The 20,696-nt window shown below is 40.8% G+C and overlaps 1 protein-coding gene across 2 annotated transcripts in view; it reads right to left on the bottom strand.

The window, feature by feature from the left end:
- The window catches only part of LOC147717724 (E3 ubiquitin-protein ligase TRIM39-like), a 357,009-nt gene that overhangs the window by 238,094 nt on the left and 98,219 nt on the right, over nucleotides 1-20,696 (bottom strand). The window contains exon 4 of one of the 2 annotated variants that reach the window (XM_086924505.1): nucleotides 10,964-10,986. The exons of the other annotated variant lie outside the window; for it this stretch is intronic. Within the exon in view, the coding sequence (XP_086780631.1) occupies nucleotides 10,964-10,986 (23 nt within the window). The remainder of the gene's footprint in view (nucleotides 1-10,963; nucleotides 10,987-20,696) is intronic. 2 annotated transcript variants of the gene reach the window in all.

The following is a 20,696-nucleotide window of genomic DNA, read 5'->3' as shown; positions in this document are numbered from 1 at the left end:
TTCAACAGAATCCACTTTCTTTCTGCTAACAATTTTCGGTTCATTGACTTTTAGTCTTTTTGCAACAACCTCCCTACTATTACTGATATTTCTACGTTTCCGGCCTACCACACGTTTCTCAAATAAAGGATATTGAGGCAAATGTGGCGCATACTCTCTTCTTAACCTATTGTATTCCTTAACACAATCTAGATCCGCACAAATGTTTGTGACATCACAGTCAATCAAGTACAATCCCGATAAAGTTCTAACTCGTGACAATGCCACATATGCCATACCCTCCTTGAACACAGAACTGCCAATATTCACCAATGCACTGTCTACACTTAAACCTTGCGATTTATGGATTGTCACCGCATATGCCAAGCAAACAGGAAACTGTTTACGGCGAACATATAAGTCTTTAACAAGCAAAAACCTAGCAGAACAACGACCAATTTGCTGTACTTCCTCAATGCCATCAAATTTAATTCTTAAAAATTCTATTCCATCTCTATTTCTGTATTTCTCAAAATCAACAACATTACCCATTGATCCATTTACCAGACCTCTTTCTACATGTAAATTCCTTCTCAAAATGATTCGGCAATTTAAACACACATTCAAAGTCTTTTCAAAACCCGCTGTTTTAGATATAGTCTTCTCTAATGAATCCAATTTTGATTTCAAATTGTCTGACAAAATAATTGTTGATCCCATATGCTCTAATTTGTCGATAGCTTCAAGTTTCACAATCTCTTGCTTTTCTAAATTCAACATTTTGTTGTTGAAGATGGCACATTCTGCAAGAGTTGGCATCAAACATATCCCGGATTTCTTCTCAGTAATTTTCTGAAAAATATTCTCAGGCACAATCTCTTGTTTGGGATATAAATTTGACAGTAATCGTGCATTTAAAGCTTCTTTCCCATGCTCGGTCACTTTTCCAATTCTAATATCTTGTAGAATATTCTTGTAATCTTCATCCTTTGCCTGACGCATATTTTCATGCAGTTCAGCATAATTGAAGTTTAACCATATATTGACGTTGCCAATGCTCCCTAGGCACTTCCTGGTATCTTCATGCTTGAGTATTTTGAACACAGGTTGACCTTTTACTGGTGTCAGCTGCAGAAGATCTCCGAAAACAATGATGTGTTTGCCACCAAATAACACATCATATTCAGTTTTAAGTACTTCTTGCATTCTCAAATGCACAAAGGCAAGCATGACATTGGAAACCATGCTTACTTCGTCAATGATAAGTAGTTTCATTTTCCTCAAGACTCTTGAAACTTCACAGCAAGCATCCCCAGATAACTTGTTGTATTGTAATTTGTTGTCATGCTCCACCGGCAGCATCAGTAGACGATGCAAAGTAATACCTTTAATGTTATGTGCTGCCAGTCCAGTAGGAGCGGTGACAAAACAAGACAGCGATGACTCAGTCCTTTCCTGCAAATAACAAGAAATTGCTTTAATGAGGAAACTTTTTCCAGTTCCCGCTTCTCCACTCACGTACAGTCGGACAGGCTTCAACAATGTACATGAGCACTCGTTCTTCTCATGACTTAATCCGTGCTCAATTTCCTTGGTAACTTCATCATATATTTTCCTCTGCTCAACGTTGAGTTGTTTTTCCAAGTCTTCTAAGTTAACTGAATCCTCCTGAGCATGTGCCATGGCTCTTTCTACTTCATTCATAGCAGTGGCAGCTTCATTTTCGATAATAGGTCCTCCAAGTGGATCTTGACTCAATGAAACAGAACTCTGACTGTCCTGAGAACTGTCTCTGGCAATCTCGGCTGCAATCGTTGCTTCCTGCTCAATTTCCAAAGTTAGCATTTCTTGATATTTAGGAAAAGCAGGACATTCTATGGACTCCTTGGCTGCATTGAAAGAGTCTTCGTAACAGAGGAAATCTCCAAGCAGTTCCTCTTCTGCACGCCAAGGCTTGAAAAGTTGCAAAAGTGCTAAATAGAAAAACTCCTTTTTTTCTGGAGATTCACCACTCAATTTTCGATGGTTTACTAATTGGCATTTTCTTTGCTTGACCAGGCATCCCTCACTTCCAATTACAGCATACACTCCTTTCTCAATATCTTCTTTGATGTTCCTCTTGAATATATAATTTTGGAGAACCTCATATAGACAAACATTCTCAAGGTGACTGCTTCGATTTGGATAATATGTATCCAACATGTTGGTCTTCAAAATGTCGGTACTGTTTGGTTCCTTTTCTGCCAAATACTCAATTTCCCGGACAGGTTTTAGAACTCGATTTCGCGTTGCAGCAAGACCAAGACTCGCCCAAACGAGACTCCTGGATTTGGCATAGAGACTTGCTGAAGACAATCGATCAGAACATTCGTAAGCTCCGATTTCTCGATGCGACAACATCTTCAGACTGAAACTGTACAACTTCTTGCTGAGGCTCTTTTCATGGGAAATGTCCTCCCACATATCCTTCAGTTCTGTCTTTTCTTTTTTGGTGATGTAAGATGTGACATACCGAGCCACAGCCATACAGTTGTCAGCCACAAACTGTATATCCATGTTAGCATTCCACATGGACAAAATCACTGGGTTGTAGTCATTGATGTACTTGGACTCTTCGTTCCTTTTCAAATTGTATGTATTCTTGGGTGATTTCCTCGTCACATTATGTCGCAGCGAAGACATCAAACTGTTCACTCTTCCTTTAGAAATCACCGGTCGTGGAAAGTTGAAACGACATTTGGTGTAGAACTTGTCCTTGTTTCTGAATTTACGACGACAGTACTTTCCACAACGATGGCTTTGGAAACGTAGAACTTGTTCTCTTAGGCTTTTCTTCTCCGTTGCGTTTGGAACAGCACACGTAGAATACTGTTCTATGAAATTCATCACTAAGTCATCCGGATCTGTTCCAAATTTAGGTGCATCCTTGATCCACAATGACATATGTATATGAGGGGCACCTCTTGCTTGGTACTCCTTTCTCCAGAAGAAATCCAACACCTCTCCAAGAGGTGGATTCTTTTTATTTGTGATGAAAGACATCATAGCTTCAAATCTATGATTGAAGTACCTGCATACATTCACTGGATCCAAAGAACACAGTTCTCCAGGTGTCTTGAATTCAATGTTTTCAATATTTCCATTTGCCTCTCGTAGAAATTCAAGTAAGTCTTCCCAGCCATACTCGGCACAGCTCAGAGTGAGGAACCATGTTGGAGTTCCTAAGTTCCTCAGCATACATTTTAAATCACCATGATGACGGTACCAGTACTCATTAGTACCACGCTGACACGCCATGAGATTAATTAAGTGAGAATCCAAAATACTGTCTTGGACATTGACTTTATGCAGAAATTACCTTGCTTACCTTGCCGAGATGTTTCGCATCTGTATACCACTTTTTAAAATGTGGTTCACTGCATATGACAGTCCTGACAGATCGCTTTCAAACAGGAGATGAAACAAATAGGGAATGCATTGACGAAACCTAGGATCTTCTGCATACAATCGTAAAGTCCGGTATTCAGACGCAGGAATTTGATGAGGTCGCTCATCATATCTTCCTCCTTGACCTGTGGGAAATAGCTGTGGGAAACACCGAGCTTCCAAACTTTCCTCCCAAACACTAATTGGACTCCCTTTGGCTTGTTTCATTTGAAACAACTCAATAGCATTCCCCATGACTTCCTTGGAATGCAAAGGATGAACACTATAATGTTCATATATTTCTTCACTATTAGACACCTCTACTTTCTCAATTTGGCCAGCACACAAAACGCTATCCTCTTCATCACTTACTTCCTCTTCTGCAACATATACATTCTTATAGTACTTATTATTTTTCTTCAAATACAAAGTTGCATTTTTCACTTTCCTAACATCCACTAAATCTTGCCATATTTTCTTATTCTTTGTCGGAACCCCATTAACCAAGATAACCAGAGGTTCCTCTTCCACTTTCTCAACTCCAATTGTGTTAATGTTTTTGTTCAAATCTAGAGGCAAATAAACAACTCTTCCCTTTAATCCTCTCTGTAAATCTGCTGGAGGCAACTTCCCTGTCTTTGGCTCCATTCTTACAATAGCCTGAAAGGGATGGATACTTTGAATCAAAATAGATTCATAAGTATTTAAATCCTTCAATTCTGAAGGTATCTCAACCAATTCCAGATTATTATGAACTGCCCTAGCAGGCATCTGGTTTTGATTTAATTTATTACAACAATAAGTACACACACGTTGATCCACTCCCAAATCAAAACAATTTTCTACCATCAAGTATGTGGCAAAATCCTTCCATTCACTATTATTTTCCCTTTCAGTTTTTGCATATAAATCCACTAACTTAGTCTGATTCTTATAATAAGTGCGTCGACAACATACACAAGTGAAATTAGGCCTCTCACTTGATTTCATCTGAAACGTGGCAATTTCCTTCTGAAAATTATCTGAACTAGAAACCTGTATATTATCTTCAACATAACCCTCTACTTCTGGGTCAATTTGAACATTCTCATCTCTACTACCAAAGTAACAAAACTCAATTTCTTCACAAATATTCTTCACATCTATTTCAGAACCATGCAAAAGAGCAGCACATAATTGTTTAAGCATAATTGCTGGACTCTTAGCATAATACAACATTCTCACTAATTTTCTCACTTTATTATGATGCACTGCTAGCATCCTGAAATGATGAAAAACACTCTGGCACACTCTCCTGGAAAGACAAGCCAGTGAATGACCACGCAAACCTGTCATTTGTCTCACTCTGCAAGGATCTAAATCTTGCAACAACTTCATTTTCTGCTTCAAACTTTTCTTATTAAATGTCCGTATAAAATCACAAAGCAAATTGATGGAAACCTGTCGCACACTGCAAATAGAACTACACTTCCAAATGTACACAGGACCCTTAGGACGTCTTCCTAAAACCTCATCACTTAGCGCCTCTTCTGTCTCTGTTGTCACAAGTTGTTCTTTTTCAACTGGACAACCATCCTTCACTTCATAAGCTCGACCACTGGTGTCAACTGCAAACACCAAATCATTATCCTGAAAATAACTCTCCTCATTAAAAAATGCCTCACAACTTGAACTATGCATCCATTCTCCGGAAAAAACTTCACAAAAGTTAGTACGATTTACTACTCTCTTCCATCTACTTTTTGTTTTGAAATCAGAAATTACCTTGCTTAGTTTCCTAATTCTATAGATTACCAAAATAAACAACTTTCGCTTAATTTCAAAAGCATGATCAATAATTTTCTCTACATTTTTCTTCTTCTTATAAAATGCCGCTTTCTGTTGGCCTTTTTTTTAAATATTTTTCAATAAATTAACTATTATCCGGTTACGGAACATTCGATGTCGAATGTCCCTAAACTGTTCTTTCCTTCTACTATCATGCACAGAGTTATCTCTTCCTCTACCAGTAACATTTTTGATGGGTCTCTCCTTTCCATTTAAATTGCTTTTCTTTTTGTGGACTGAAACATTTTTTGGAGAAATACTTTTTTTACTACAAATATTTCTTAAAAATGATTTCGTGCTCTTACCCGGACCTTTCTTGGTGTTTTGACAAGTATTTGGGGAAGAGGACTGCTGCAATAAAACATCATCCTGCTGTCTTTGACGTTTTCTCGCCTTTCTAATTCTATTTTTTGTAGGCATTTTCCAAACTATGAAAGAATCTGCAGTTGAATCTGTGGAAAAATATAATAAAAAATGTTATTAACCACTATTACCAAACAGTAAATGAATAACAGTCATCTAAAACTTAATGCCCTACTAATTATTTAACATAGCAAATCTTTTGCACCAGCACTGCATCACAAAAATGACACTCAATGGTACAAAACAGGCATAGAACAATCATAAATCTCTCCCTAATATTTTAAATGATTAATTCAGGATGACGATAAGATGTAGCCTATCTAAAGGTTTGTATAGGCCCAGATCTTTGGACTGGGGTGAATGTGTGTCATTGATCCACATTCGGTCCATCACCTGTTTTGTTTATTTGAGGTGAGGCCAACACATGGTTGCAGATAAGATTTTCACTGAAAAAAACCATGGAGAAAATACATGTGAAGGCCTACCAATGAAATAAGTCATTATTTGAAAACCATTACATTTCTGGAAATATGCACTGCTAGTGCTTCATAAGTTGTTTTGGGTCATATTTATAAGGCATTTGAGTGTCTATTATGCTATTTTACGTTCTTCATGGTGCAAATTTCTTGTAAATACGCTCCCACCTGCGGTTGGCAAATTTAGATTTTGATTATGGGAGTTACATAGGCATGTTAATAATTTCCCAAAAAAGGTGTATGACCCCAAACAACCTATGAAGCTCTAGCAGGACATATTCAGAAATTTAATTGATTTCAAAAATGGTTTTTAAAAACAACATATCTGTTTCAGCTTACATAAGAGACCATGGAATGGGCTTCATATACAACAATAACTTGTGTTACTGCATGCCAGAATGGTGCACCGAATATGCAATTACAATTTCTCAAAGAAACAAAATCTATTTCTATATCACTACAGACAAAGCCACAGTTTAAAAACACAGCTTTCTTCATCATTTTCTCCTTAGCAAGATTTATCGCAAATGCGATAAAAAACGGCTGCAATGCATGAATATCGCTGAAAAGTCAGCGATATTCATGCATTATCCAGCAAATGCTCTTAGCCATGTTATCCACCTTCCATTGGATAACATGGCTAAGAACTGCTCGCAAATGCAAAAAAAAAACGGCCGCAATGCATGAATATCGCTGAAAAGTCAGCGATATTCATGCATTTTCCAGCAAATGCTCTTAGCCATGTTATCCACCTTCCATTGGATAACATGGCTAAGAACTGCTCGCAAATGCAAAAAAAAACGGCCGCAATGCATGAATATCGCTGAACAGTCAGCGATATTCATGCATTTTCCAGCAAATGCTCTTAGCCATGTTATCCACTTCCCATTAAATAACATGGCTAAGAACTGCTCAGGGCCCCATGGGAAACACTATCCATTTTAAAAGGAAAACATAACATCAAAGACACTCAAATGCCTTATAAATATGGCCCAAAACAACCTATGAAGCTCTAACAGTACATATCCAGAAATGTAATTGATTTCAAAATTCGTTTTTAAACACAGCATATAAATCAATTGTATACCTGCATTCATGAAGAAATGACTGAAAATGTCCTTGAGACACATGAAAGTGTTTTCTGGAATGCCCTAGCACCATTTTTGGGACACTATTAACATGGCTAGGTAACTCCCATAATCAAAATCTAAATTTGCCAAGCGCAAGTGGGAGCGTATTTACAAGACACTTGCCCCATGAAGAACGCTTTCCATTTAAAAAGGTAAACATAACATCAAAGACACTAAAATGCATTCTAAATATGACCCCAAACAACCTATGAAGCTCTAACAGTACATATCCAGAAATGTAATTGATTTCAAAATTCGTTTTTAAACACAGCATATAAATCAATTGTATACCTGTTTTCAAGAGGAAAGGACTGAAAATTTCCTAGAGACACAGGAAAGCGTTTTCTTGAATGCCCTACCACCATTGTTTGGACATTATTAACATGGCTATGTAACTCCCATAATCAAAATCTAAATTTGCAAAGCACAAGTGGGAGCGTATTTACAAGAAATTTGCACCATGAAGAACGTAAAATAGCATAATAGACACTCAAATGCCTTATAAATATGGCCCAAAACAACCTATGAAGCTCTAGCAGTACATATCCAGAAATGTAATTGATTTCAAAATTCGTTTTTAAAAACAACATATCTGTTTCAGCTTACATAACAGACCATGGAATGGGCTCCATGTACCACAATAACTTGTGTTACTGCATGCCAGAATGCTACACCGAATATGCAATTACAATTTCTCAAAGTAACAAAATCTATTTCTATATCACTACAGACAAAGCCACAGTTTAAAAACACAGCTTTCTTCATCATTTTCTCCTTAATTCATACTATTCTCTATCTAAAATAAATAAATCTTTTCTCACCTTAGCAAATACTTTTTGAGTTTTGAAAACAGTCTCAGAAATACACCAAATTGTCTTCAGCAGAAGAAAAACGATGCACTCCAGAGGCTGCAGCTATTGAAAGCACAGAAATACAGATATTCATTTCACATATCTCTCATATTAGCCAATCATAACTCTTCCCTCACTTTTTTCAAATCAAAACCCTTCCCCCCTCTGCCCTCTCTGCTTTTTTTCCATAGCAACCACCTCCTGGAAGACCTCTCATGTTTGCAAATTCACACAACAATGTTGCAATTGAACTCTGAACTCTCAGTGCACCTGCGTATCCAGTGCAATCTTTCATTAAATGTTTCTTCCTTGACCATTCAAATTACATCTTTCAAAGAACACATCCATGCACCCTAACTTTCTGTTTTCAGAAATGGAAATGCACCAATCACTGCTAATGATTCATTAGCATTGGAAATCCACAGTTTTTTTTCTTTACAAACTCCTACTGTTTCAACTGCCCTTTCATTACCACACTTCATCTGACTGCAGAACAACCTTCTCCCACCATGTTTAAGGTCTGGATTGTTGGACATAGTTACATCCACTGGGCTCAAAGGTATGCTGAGAACAGAAATTTACACAACCTCAATTTACAGGATGTGGAAATTAAGTGGTTGGGCCAAAGAGGATTAAAATGTCACCAATTGATACCATTGGTGAAAACCTTTATGCATTTGCCAAAACCTGACCTGTTAATAGTGCACTGTGGAGGTAATGATTTGGGCACTTTGACAGGGGTAGGTCTGGAAATGCTTTTAAAGGACACCTTTGAGCAATTAATGGCACTTTTTCCTCAAACTGCTTTGGTATATTCCAATATATGCCAAAGACAGAAATGGAGGTGGTCCAACCAATTTTCTCCACAAATTGAGAAAGCGAGGAAGCATGTAAACAAATCTGTTTCAGCTTTCATGAGAGACCATGGAATGGGCTCTCTGTACAACAATAACTTGCGTTACTACATGCAAGATATCTACAGAGGAGATGGAGTTCACTTCTCAGATGAGGGCAACAGAATTTTCATTCTGAATTTAAGACTGTGCATTGGTACCTACTTATAAGTACCTAAATGTACCATAAACCCAAAAGCTCTTCTCAGAGCTACCCTTCATCTGATCACACACTTTTATTATTTTTTTTCTAACTTTTTTCTGTAATTTTCAACAAACTACGCTCAAAGAGCGCTATCCGGTACGCGAACTGGAAGCTAACCGCGCAAAATTTCAAAAAAAAAGTTTTTTCTTCGCACATATAGTCCTCCTCAGCCACCCTCAGAAAACGTAGCGGGGCAAACTACTTGTACCATGCCCCCTACTACCCATTCAGAACATTATTTACCCTCCATTTTATACCTTGATTCGACCGAAACACAAAATGGTGGACTCCCGTTACGCTCCTAGTTCGCGGACCGGACCGCTTTCCGGGAAGCGGTCCAAAAAAAGGTGGGAAAGTAATTTACAGAAAAACGACTAGAGACACTCTCACCAAATATAAATTAGCTCATACTACATAACAATCCCTTTCATTCTCACAAATTTGATTGAAATTTAATTTAGCCATTTAGCCTGTAGACCTCTCCAAGTACCATGAGGTAAATTACTTCACAAAACACATCTGAAGTGTTGGAATTGACAACCAATGAAAATGTTACTTTCATTTTCTACTTTTATTACCTGACATTTGATTGGTTAAATACTTGAATAAATAAAGGAAGAGAAGAAAACACAGCCATTTTGACTACTACTTCTTGTTGTACATCACATTTCAATAGCTTCCAAAAACTTCAACTTCTTTGTGAAGGTAAGTTATAATTTTTAAAAATGAAATATATTGTGCACTATAACTTAATATAGTAGACTTTTTCTGCTAGATATACACTATCCCTCTGTACTAGTAATGTATTTAGATAGACTTCTCTGTTATAGTTATGAATGGAGTTAGGCTTGTCTTGGTTAAATCACATACACTTTTTTATAGTCCTATTTCCACTCTGATACTATACACTGCCAAAAGATAAATTCACTGATAAAAAATTACTATCTAAAATTAATCCCAACAGTGCCCTATCTCTACTAATATATATTTTTTTAATCCAAATTTCAGGCAAAATGGAAGGCGAAAACCAAGTTTCTTTTGAAATGGACCTGCAAGAGAGCAGCCAGGAATTGATTGAACAAATTGACATGGAATTTATGGATCAAAGCTTGGATAATGAACTGCTGCAATGTGTCCAAGCAGTAGATGCCCTCCTTGCAAATGAGGACATTTTACAAGCTCACAGCTTGCAAACAATATTTCAAGAAAATAATGACATTTCAGACACTGAAATGTTAGAAAGTTTAATAAATTATGAAAAACAATCAAAATAAAAAAAAAATTTTAAAAATAAAGAAAACAAAAAAAACAACAAAAACAACAAACAAAACAACAAACAATTAACATTTAGTCTTTGAAAAGTATATCATTCTATTATCCTTATAGTACGCTGCCTAGAACGCTTTCCGGTTCGCGTACTAGGCGCTCATCGCGAAAAAAAAAAAAGAAAAATTTTTTTTGAACCCTGCTGGGCCCTTTTAAAACCTCCACATAAAACCTAGGGGGTCAGGGAGGATCTACTATGCCCCCTTATGGAAAGATATCTTCCCTCTAAGGCCATTCTCTGCTTCCTAAATAATTACCGACAAGTGAGCCTGCTACATTGACCTGTACTAACAGAAAATCTATATATATTGGAGCAAATTTTACATGCCTGTATAGAAGCATACAATGAGTAACACATTTACAGGTCGACCCATGATTCTGCCCCTACTTTCATGTGCAAATGGCCTAGGTACAACCAAATGAAAATACCATGCCTACTTATAGACAAAGGCAAGTTTTGAATACACCTCAGAGGAAGAGAACATACCTGTTCAAGATGATCCGCACCTCCTAGGGAGGAAAAGAGACAAAGAAGATAAATATTCATCCCCCACAATGCTGAGCATTCCGTGAAGAGACATTGTGCGGCTATTGGGGGACAAGAGATTTTTCTGACTAATGAGAAGACACATTCACATGTATCGAGCCACCAGCCAAGGATGTGGATTGTGACGGAATCAACAATTACAGTACATAACACACACTGAACTGTTATGCTATGTTATTAAATAACTTAGACAGGATCATCTTGGCAGAACATTCACAAAAGAAAGTCTAAATGAAGACACACGCTTTTAATGGTTATGAAGAAGTCTTTCAGAGCAAGAACCCATAAGATCTTTGGTGAAAAAAAGTTCATTATTAACACATGTCCCAGGGCAGAAAAATGGATGCATGGGCCAAAGACATGGGTAAGAACACTGGTCCACCAAATTACCATTGCCAATAGACAATTGATAGCGGAGGACTGAAAACAACAACCCCACCTCCGCAAACTGAAAAGGTGGTGCACTAAGTTATGGAACCTAGTACCCATGGAAAAAAATGATGTATGACAATGCAAATCTGCGTGAAAAGTTTTGTAGAATCCTATAGCCCTTAGCTAACCATCTTGTTGTACTGCCCTTCACGATGAGCGGGGGGGGGGGCAAGGGGGGGGAGAGCAACAAATAAACAAATCTGGACTTATCCGTGCAGTGGCTAGGGAAGGTTGATGGGTAAATCATGAATAGTTTATTTGGGGGTTAAAAAGCAAAAGTGTAAAGGTTTTGATATAATGCTTTAGAAAGCTTTGTAGGATACATTTTTAGGAAATAATGTCATAATCGTGACCATTGATTACTGGCTTCAATCAAGGTGAACAAACCTTTTTTGAGAACAGTCTTTCCTCAATGTCTGTAACCTTGGATTCAAAGCAAGTATTATCCTGACTAAAAGGCCCCATCTGCACTGCCCCAGGATTGAAAAGCAGGTCCCACTCTGTATTCCCCACTGTATTTCACACTAGTCCCCTGTATGCGTTTAGGACTTTTCTGTGGACGATGGGTCATTGTAAATGCAGAAAGTTTAGGATTAAGAAAGCAGGCATGAGTATCAAGGTGATATATTCACCATCACTCTTTACAGAACAGAAAAGAACAGAAAGTGACAGCTACTTGTAAAGTGCATACTTGCAGCCAGAGGGGGTTTTAGTTCTCGCCTACGAAGTGCGCATGCGCTGCATAGGCAAAAAGACCTTTAGTTGTCGGTACGGCTTTTCAGCCTGAGGTAATATGAATTTTTATGGTCAATTGTGTCCCCTAACGTAGACCCCAACGGCTCCATGTACGTGCTTCAAGTACATGTATGTTCCCTCCACTTCCAGCTATGAAGACGCAAATACATTTGCGTCCAACGTTAACATGTCCTCTTTCAGATCCACCATGAATGGGTCGAATATTCAGTTCCTAAGTATGCCTTGCCACCGTCTTTACATGGTGCACTTTTCACGTTTTCCTGGCTCTGGCGAGTTAGGCCCCGATTTCTGCCATCAAGCTTTTTCTGCCTTCTGCCTCTGGAAGCTGCAGCCTGGACCTGCATCTGTATCCCTGACCTTTGTCTTACTCCATGCGCGGCTAGCGGTGCCTGGCTCGGCCTGCTTGCCTGCCAAAACAGTATTCAGCCTTCAAGTTATCTGCTCCGCTCCTCGAAAATACATTCCTGTCTAGTAGTTTAGGTAAACATCCTTCCCAGCTGCAGAGCAAAGGGCCCGGCCTTTCTGTCTCCGTGCAAGTAATTCATAGCTCCCGTTACCATGGTAGGCCCATGGCCCTTTGCTTTACACGTAGACACGTAGTCGCATATGCACGCACTAGCAGTCAGTATAGAATAGCCTCTGCCCGAGAGACCTTTCCTTCTAGATAATACAGTTCCTCAAACACAAGATACCAGATATGATTTGGGATTAGGTTGTTCTGACACGCCAGACTTCTGTCTCCCTGTATAGCGCAAATGTCAAGTCCCCTTCACCCTCCAGTTCCACGTCAATTACACGTCATGCTGCTGCGCGCGCATCTCTGCCACATATTTCTGCTGACTCTGCAGGATTCTTCTATGGATCCACCCACCTGTGACCCTTCTTTATGACGTTTCTAGCACACACCTCTGTGTACGCCCTTGTGCATGCCTTCTGTTACGCATGTGTGTTCTTATCTCATTTCTCTCAGCTGTTACGCCTTCTGCATTCATCACCACTATATGCATTGACTATATATATGATATTCTGTTAATAAAGCATTGTACATGTCCATGTCCATTCCCTTCCTGAACCCTTGTGGTGATGGAACATGATACCTGGTTCGAACCAATTCCTTTTTAAGGAATAAAACCCTTATAACCTCAGATGCCACGGACTCTGCCTCTCATTTTTTTGACTGAGTTATTCTTATTGAACTTTACCGCATAGAAATTAAGTATAGGTAATTTAATTTACCACATAATTGGCGCCCGAACAGGACCCCTCCCCCACCTTACGCGCCGGCGGTGCGTTGCAGGCCTGGTCCCCTGCCACAGCCGTGACGGACAACTACGCGTACCCGCAGGAGTTCCTGTATCTCCCTCAGGCCAACGGAGGTGACTGAGGCTGCGATCGACACCCAGACGAGGCGGTGAGGAGTGCGGAGGATCCCGACCAGAGCCCAGCCGAGAGAGCAAGGTCCGAGGTGTTCAGAGGCCCACCAGTTCCGAAGTTCCGAAGTACCTAAGTCCAGAATCGAGGTCGAGTCGAGTCCAGTCCGGTCCAGTCCAGTGTCGAGTTTCCGAGGCCTTCCGTTCCGTGCTTCCCGGTGAGTACCGTTGCTGGGGACGCATCTAGACGGGTGCATTAATTTGTGTCCGGTCAAGACGAGTTTGGGTACACAGACCCGGTCTGCACTGTTTAGCAGTGTATCTGTACTGTTTAGCAGTATATCAAGTTATTGTTCGTTGTTCGAAATGTTTCAATGTGTTTTAAATGTCGTGGTATGAGTGATTGTTTGATTTCCATTACTGTGTTTATTGTATTAGTGGTGTCCAAATCCGAGTAAGTATCAAGTATCAAGTACCACGGCTCAAAATGCCGCTGTTTTCTAAACTGAAACAGATAGGAACTAGGAAAGGAATACTTGAGGAAGCTGTTCCCATCCCACCCAGGGACACTCCCGGATATTTTATGTACCACAAACACGGCTTAGATGCTGTATTATATCTCGACTTGTGGGTGGACTACACCAAAGATCTAGCAGAGAATCAGAGATGGCCCGTTACAGGGACATGGGATGCCGAGTGCATCTTGAGAGTAGAAGAAGCATTATGGAAAAAGAAAGCCAGACAGTCACAGAAAGATGCCATTGAATTATGGCGTAAAGAATCACACCGACGGACAGAGAAAGCACTCAGAAAAGCAGAGAGAAGTAAAGAGGATTCCGAAAAAGCCAAAGAAAAAGAACTACTAGAAGAAGGAGAACGAGTTAGGATAGAACAACACGATAGACGTAGTAATGCTATTATGACAGGATTGTATCCAGTCCTGGCCGAGGGCCTGCCAAGGCGACCCCGGAAGTACCGAAAGATAAGCCCCCTCCATTAGTTCCGACTAAATTACGTCACAAGACCGCAGCAGAGATTTTCCTTTCCTCTTATTTAGACGATGTAGCACCCGCATACACAAATGTTCCACCTGCACCTATACCACCCACTAATAACCTTCCCCAACGACAGACCACTCCTCCACCACTTCCTGCATCCCCCATTAACCCTATTAATCCGCTTAATCCTTTCGGGCCAGACACGACCCTACAGACAGATCATGCTCAAGCCTCCGCCTCAGGAGGTGCATCAGGGGGTTATCATACCCCGCCACCAGCACACCGATTAACTATTAGAGAACTAGCAATGGAACGTACTCCGAAACCAGCCACAATGGAAAAGCTTAAAGAGCTTCTTACATACTGTAGATATGACCCAGTACCAGGCAAAGACGATTGCATGATACTAGCCTCAATACGTATAAGACGTGCTGCAAACTTTTTGGTTTTATTTCCAGGAATGCAAGATTACCTAGACAGGATATATCATTTTGTTCAGACAGGGGAGGGTCAGGAATGTATTCACGAGGCTATGGCACATCAGAAAGTAGACCTTCAAAGTGTATTATTAAGATTCCTCATAAACTGTTTCATAAGAGAACGAGACCGGCCTGATGTAAATAAAGAAGAGATGGAGGTACTAACTACATAGGGTCAGAATATTTCAGAGGGAAAACATGATAGAAAGGCATGTATAGGAGCCATGTACAGGAAAATTCCTAAAGAAATAGTAGTATTTCATGAAAAAGAGAACGCTGAAAGGGAAGCAGAATCAGACACTAATAAATCCTCAGGGGAGGAAGAGCCAGAAGATAGAGGAACGATAGCATATGTAGGAAAGGGTAGATCCTTTAATAAGCCGATACGCCCAGAAAGCAAGAGACTTTTTCACTCCGCTATGTCAAACATGAAGACTCCTGAACATCTATTTCAGGCTACCGATAAAATACTTCAAGAACGAATGGGGTACCATGTACTCGATTCCATGGATGAACAAGAATTAGCCAGGTCAGCAGTACAATGGGCTGACAATTCTGATAAATATAGTGATGACGCATTAGCGCAGACCTTTTTGAATCTTTCCCCAGACGAACAGCGACTAGCTAGTATATATATGATACAACACCTCCTTATATTGTATAAGAGCCAACATTCTGATCCAGGTCCCTTACCTGATGTATTAATAGAGTTACTCATGAATAAATGGAGGGGCCTGGGTACTGATTTAATTAAGGTAATTCTAGAACATCGACACAGATATAGTGCTTTCCTGAATCCACAGTTTGTTTCAGCTCCACCCCCAGAAAGAAAAATGTTTTACATAGACAGACAAAATCCCTTGCGAGAAGTGCATCCAGTCAGGAATGCTGATAATACCTTTAGACGTGTGTTTGTGTACACGCCCATAACTAACATGGAATTATTGGAAATGAAGAAACTAGTGCCCAGTCACGATAAAGACCCTGCAGGTTTCCACCGTGAAATAAAAGACATGTTACTCATGGGTGATTATACCTATCCCGACATCATGAAAATATTGAAAGTATTATTGCCTGCCGGTATTTACGAGAAACTCAAAGAAAAAGAATGGGAGATGGGAGACGCAAAGATTGATTGGGCTGCATTAGAGAATGAAGAAAATACTCGAACCCCAGGCCTAGGGCTTGGGGATAAAACTAAAGCATTACCAGGATTGTTAGTACAAGTATTGCCACGTTTATTAGCGACGAAAAAGGAGGACTGGGATGCAATCTCAGCCTGCAAACAGAAACCCGATGAAGACACTAGTGATTTTTATTCCCGATTTGAGAAATGTTTTATTATTAATAGTGGCCTGAAAGCAAGTAGCGAGTCATATCCACACCTTTTTGTATCCAAGTTAGTCGAAAATTCCCTGCCCCAAGTTAAGAATCGTGTACTGAAAGTCGAGAGCACCTGGCAAGCAAACACGCCTTCCCAAATGTTACAAATGTTACATTACCACCAGAACAGAATTAGAGAAGAACATGATCACGAACAAAGACGTATGAAAGATACGAAAATGAAAATGTTAGTAGCCCAGTCAGTTCCAGCTGACGGTCAGAAAAAGGGCATGACTCAGTCCAATAATTCAGCAGCTCCTGTTAAAGGGACATGCAACTATTGTAAACAGCCAGGTCACTATATAAACGATTGTGCAGTTTTGAAACACAATATAGCTACAGGTAAAACTAAAGAAAGACCGCGTCAACCTAGACAGGACCAGGTCCAACAACAAGTACCACAGAATATCCAGCCTATGCAGGCTCCACAACTGACAGTACAGACCGTAGCGGTACCACAGCCACAACCAATTGCCGCAACACAACATGCAACGCAGCAGATGTACCAGTATGCCCAAACTGATTATCCCGATTATCAGCGATACACATGAAACAGCCTAGAGAGGGAAGTTGGCTTGCCTCTTATTGAGGTTCCTGTAGATCAAGAGGGTCCTTACGTACATAGCCAAGTGTTAGGAAAAGATAGAAAGTTTTTGATTGATACAGGGGCAAGCAGGACGACAATAAGTCACGACGAGGTTCCAGGGGCACCCCTCTCAGGCTCCCAGAATGTTTCCCTTGGATTTTCAGGCAAGCCTATTGTAAATGAAGTATCGAAACCAGTACCACTTTTAGTTGGTCCGTTGTCTCGCACTACGGATTTGTTATTAACGAAATCATGTCCAGAAAACTTGTTAGGTATCAAGACACTGAAAGCTCTAGGAGCTGTGATTTGCTGTTCTCCGGAAGGAGTAAGACTGTTTTTGCGTGACTTCAAGGGTCACTATGTGTTGAGAGATATTGATCCCAGATTACAGAATGTTCCTGCACATTTATGGGCACAAGGCCCCACTGATGTAGGTTGTATGCACATTACACCATATCGAGTCACACTCAGGCCAGGAGTGGTATTACCGCGAATCCGACAATACAAGTTACCCCCAGATGCTGTAGTGGCTTTACTGAAAATCATTGACGAGCTCATTGCACAAGGAGTGGTTGTAGAAACCGACTCAAATTTGTGTAATTCCCCTATCATTCCGATTCTTAAACGCACTGATCCAAATGCACCTCCAGTTTATCGATTAGTTATTGATTTACGCGAATTGAATAAATGCATTGTACCACAGTATCCTGTGGTCCCAGATATCTCCTCACTACTGACAGCTATTGATTCCGAGGCAACGTTCTTTACTGTAATTGATCTGAAGAACGCCTTCTTTAGTGTCCCCATTGATCCGGAAAGCCAATATCTTTTCGGATTCTGTTTAAATGGCCGAAGCTTCAAATTTGCACGCGCACCTCAAGGATTCACAGAAAGCCCCAGCATCTATAGCCAAGCACTGAAAAGACAACTTGACAGTATCCTTATGCCTGACAACACTGCCCTACTTCGGTATGTCGATGATCTATTGATCACCGCCCGAAGTGAACCTGAATGTGAGCAAGCATCACTGACGGTTTTGCATTTCTTGGCTGACAAGGGACACAAGGTGTCTCCTTCGAAGCTGCAATTCTGTGTTCAGCAAGTGGTTTACCTTGGGCACTTGCTGTCCAAAGGGGGGAGACAGCTAACACCTGACCGTATCCAGTTAATTGTAAACATGTCACAACCCAAGACACAAAAGGAGGTACGAGCTTTTATAGGCCTCACTTCTTACTGTAGACAATGGATTCCTCACTATGCATTTCTAGCCAAACCACTCATACAGTTTACAACCCAGGAGGCAGCGACATCGACTGTCCTCCCTTGGACTCAGGAACATACACAAGCTTTTGACGACTTAAAGAAAGCCTTATGTCAAGCACCAGTTTTAGCGACACCATGTTACAGCAAGCCTTTTACACTTTTTGTCACAGAACGCGAAGGTACTGCATTGTCAGTACTCACCCAAGATCAAGCAGGTTCACACAAACCGTGTGCTTATTTTTCTAGTACATTGGATCCAGTAGCCCAGGCGCTGCCTGCGTGCTTGAAATCAGTAGCAGCGACAGCTCTAGCAATCAGACAAAGCGATTCCATAGTGTTAGGACATCAATTGACAGTACAAGTTCCACACTCCGTGGAAGTTCTTTTAAACCGAACACAGACTCAACACTTGACTATAGCACGACTGACAGGTTATGAATTGACATTGATTCAGCCACACATAGAAATCAGACGTTGTAATACATTGAATCCTGCTACACTTCTGCCATTAAGCGAGACAGATCCGTTGGCACATGATTGTATTGAAGTTATTACCATCACAACGAAACCCAGACAAGACTTGACAGATACCGCATTACCAGATCCAGACCTGACACTTTATGTGGATGGTTCATGTATGAGAACAAGTACAGGAGAGTTAGTGGCCGCATATGCAGTCACGACAGAAACTGAAGTCATAGAAACGAATTGTATTGACACCCTGTCAGCTCAAGCAGCAGAGCTCATCGCTCTGACCCAAGCCTGTATTCGAGCAAAGAACAAGAGAGTTAACATATACACAGATTCACGTTATGCATTCGGAGTTGTACACGACTTCGGAGTACTCTGGCGAGAGAGAGGTTTTTTGACTTCTCACGGTGCCAAGATCCAACACGGTCCCCTCATTCATGCTCTGTTAGACGCAATACATTTGCCTACAGCCATATCCATTATGAAGTGCAAGGCACATACGAAAGTCACAGATATCATTTCCCAGGGTAACGACCTGGCAGACCGAACAGCCAAGCATACAGCTCAGACTCAGACTCACACAACTGACCTGACAAAGACAATAGTCCAGACACCGACACATTGCATGACAGTTAAGGATCCCGCCCTAGATGTAATTGACATACAGACACATGCTACACCAGACGAAGTCAAGAAATGGACTGAACTAGGAGGGATCCAGACAGAACAGGGATGGATGACGAAGGGAAAATCTACATGGTTTCTCCCCGACTCTATGGTTCAAGTTATCATTAACACAGTACATAGTCCAGCACATTTAGGAGAAAAAGCCATGTTAGATAGTATTCAGAACCTTTGGTTCAATAAACATTTACGAGCAGCAGCCAAACAGAAAGTGCGTACTTGCATGATCTGTTGTCAGTTCAATCCAGGTAAAAGCATTCCCGTAGAGCAAGGTGGATTTCATCCTCCCGATCACCCTTTTGAAGTCCTCCAGATGGATTATATCCCGATGGAACGCTGTCGAGGATTCAAATATGTCCTCGTAGTTGTATGTGCACTCTCCCGTTGGACAGAAGCATATCCAGTCCCAGATTACACTGCTCCGACCACTGCCAAGCAGCTGGTTCGTGAATTCTTCCCCAGGTATGGTTTGCCCCGTATCGTATACTCAGATAACGGTCAGCCATTTTCGTCCGAGCTTATGAAGCAGGTATCACTCCTGCTAGGCTATCAATGGAAATTCCACTGTGTCCGACATCCCGAGGCAGCAGGTCTTGTGGAACGTCATAATCAGACTCTGAAAATTCATCTTGCCAAGATCTGTAGAGAGAAAGGTGTCGACTGGATAGTAGCTTTACCAGTTGCACTCTTTTACATGAGGATGGTAGCACACTCTAGAACAGGGCTATCCCCGTATGAGGTGGTCTTTGGTAGGCCACCGAATATGTGGGGGACGCCTCTGCCGAGAAAAATTACTGATGTTGACTGTAACATGCTGACAGATTACCTTGCTTCCTTGATGTCTGCACTACAATCATGTCGTTCACAGGTTGCTGCAGCCTTTCCCGACAACACCGAGGTGAAGCCACATGAGGTTGTTCCGGGGGACCTGGTGTTCGTGAGGAACTTCGACAGGAGAAGTCCGCTGGAGCCCCGTTGGCAGGCGCCGAAGCTAGTACTATTGACTACAAGGACTGCGATTAAAGTGGAGGGCCGTAAGGGCTGGCTTCACTCGAGTCATGTTAAAAAATGCCATGGACTGCCGCCAGACTTAGACTCCCAGCCCTGCCCTCCTCCACAGACTGACTCAAAACTCCCCCTGGTAGAGAAAACTTCTTCTCAGGAGTATAAATTAAAGTTGAGGTCTAGCAAGTCAGACAGTTTAATTGTTTAAGTCCTCCCCTAGGTGAATCGGTTAGACAAGTTTCTGAC

The sequence above is a fragment of the Lissotriton vulgaris genome, chromosome 5, assembly GCF_964263255.1.
Source record: "Lissotriton vulgaris chromosome 5, aLisVul1.2, whole genome shotgun sequence".
NCBI lineage: Eukaryota > Metazoa > Chordata > Amphibia > Caudata > Salamandridae > Lissotriton > Lissotriton vulgaris.
The sequence above is the reverse complement of the archived record's forward strand: the minus strand, read 5'-3'. Positions and strand labels throughout refer to the sequence as shown.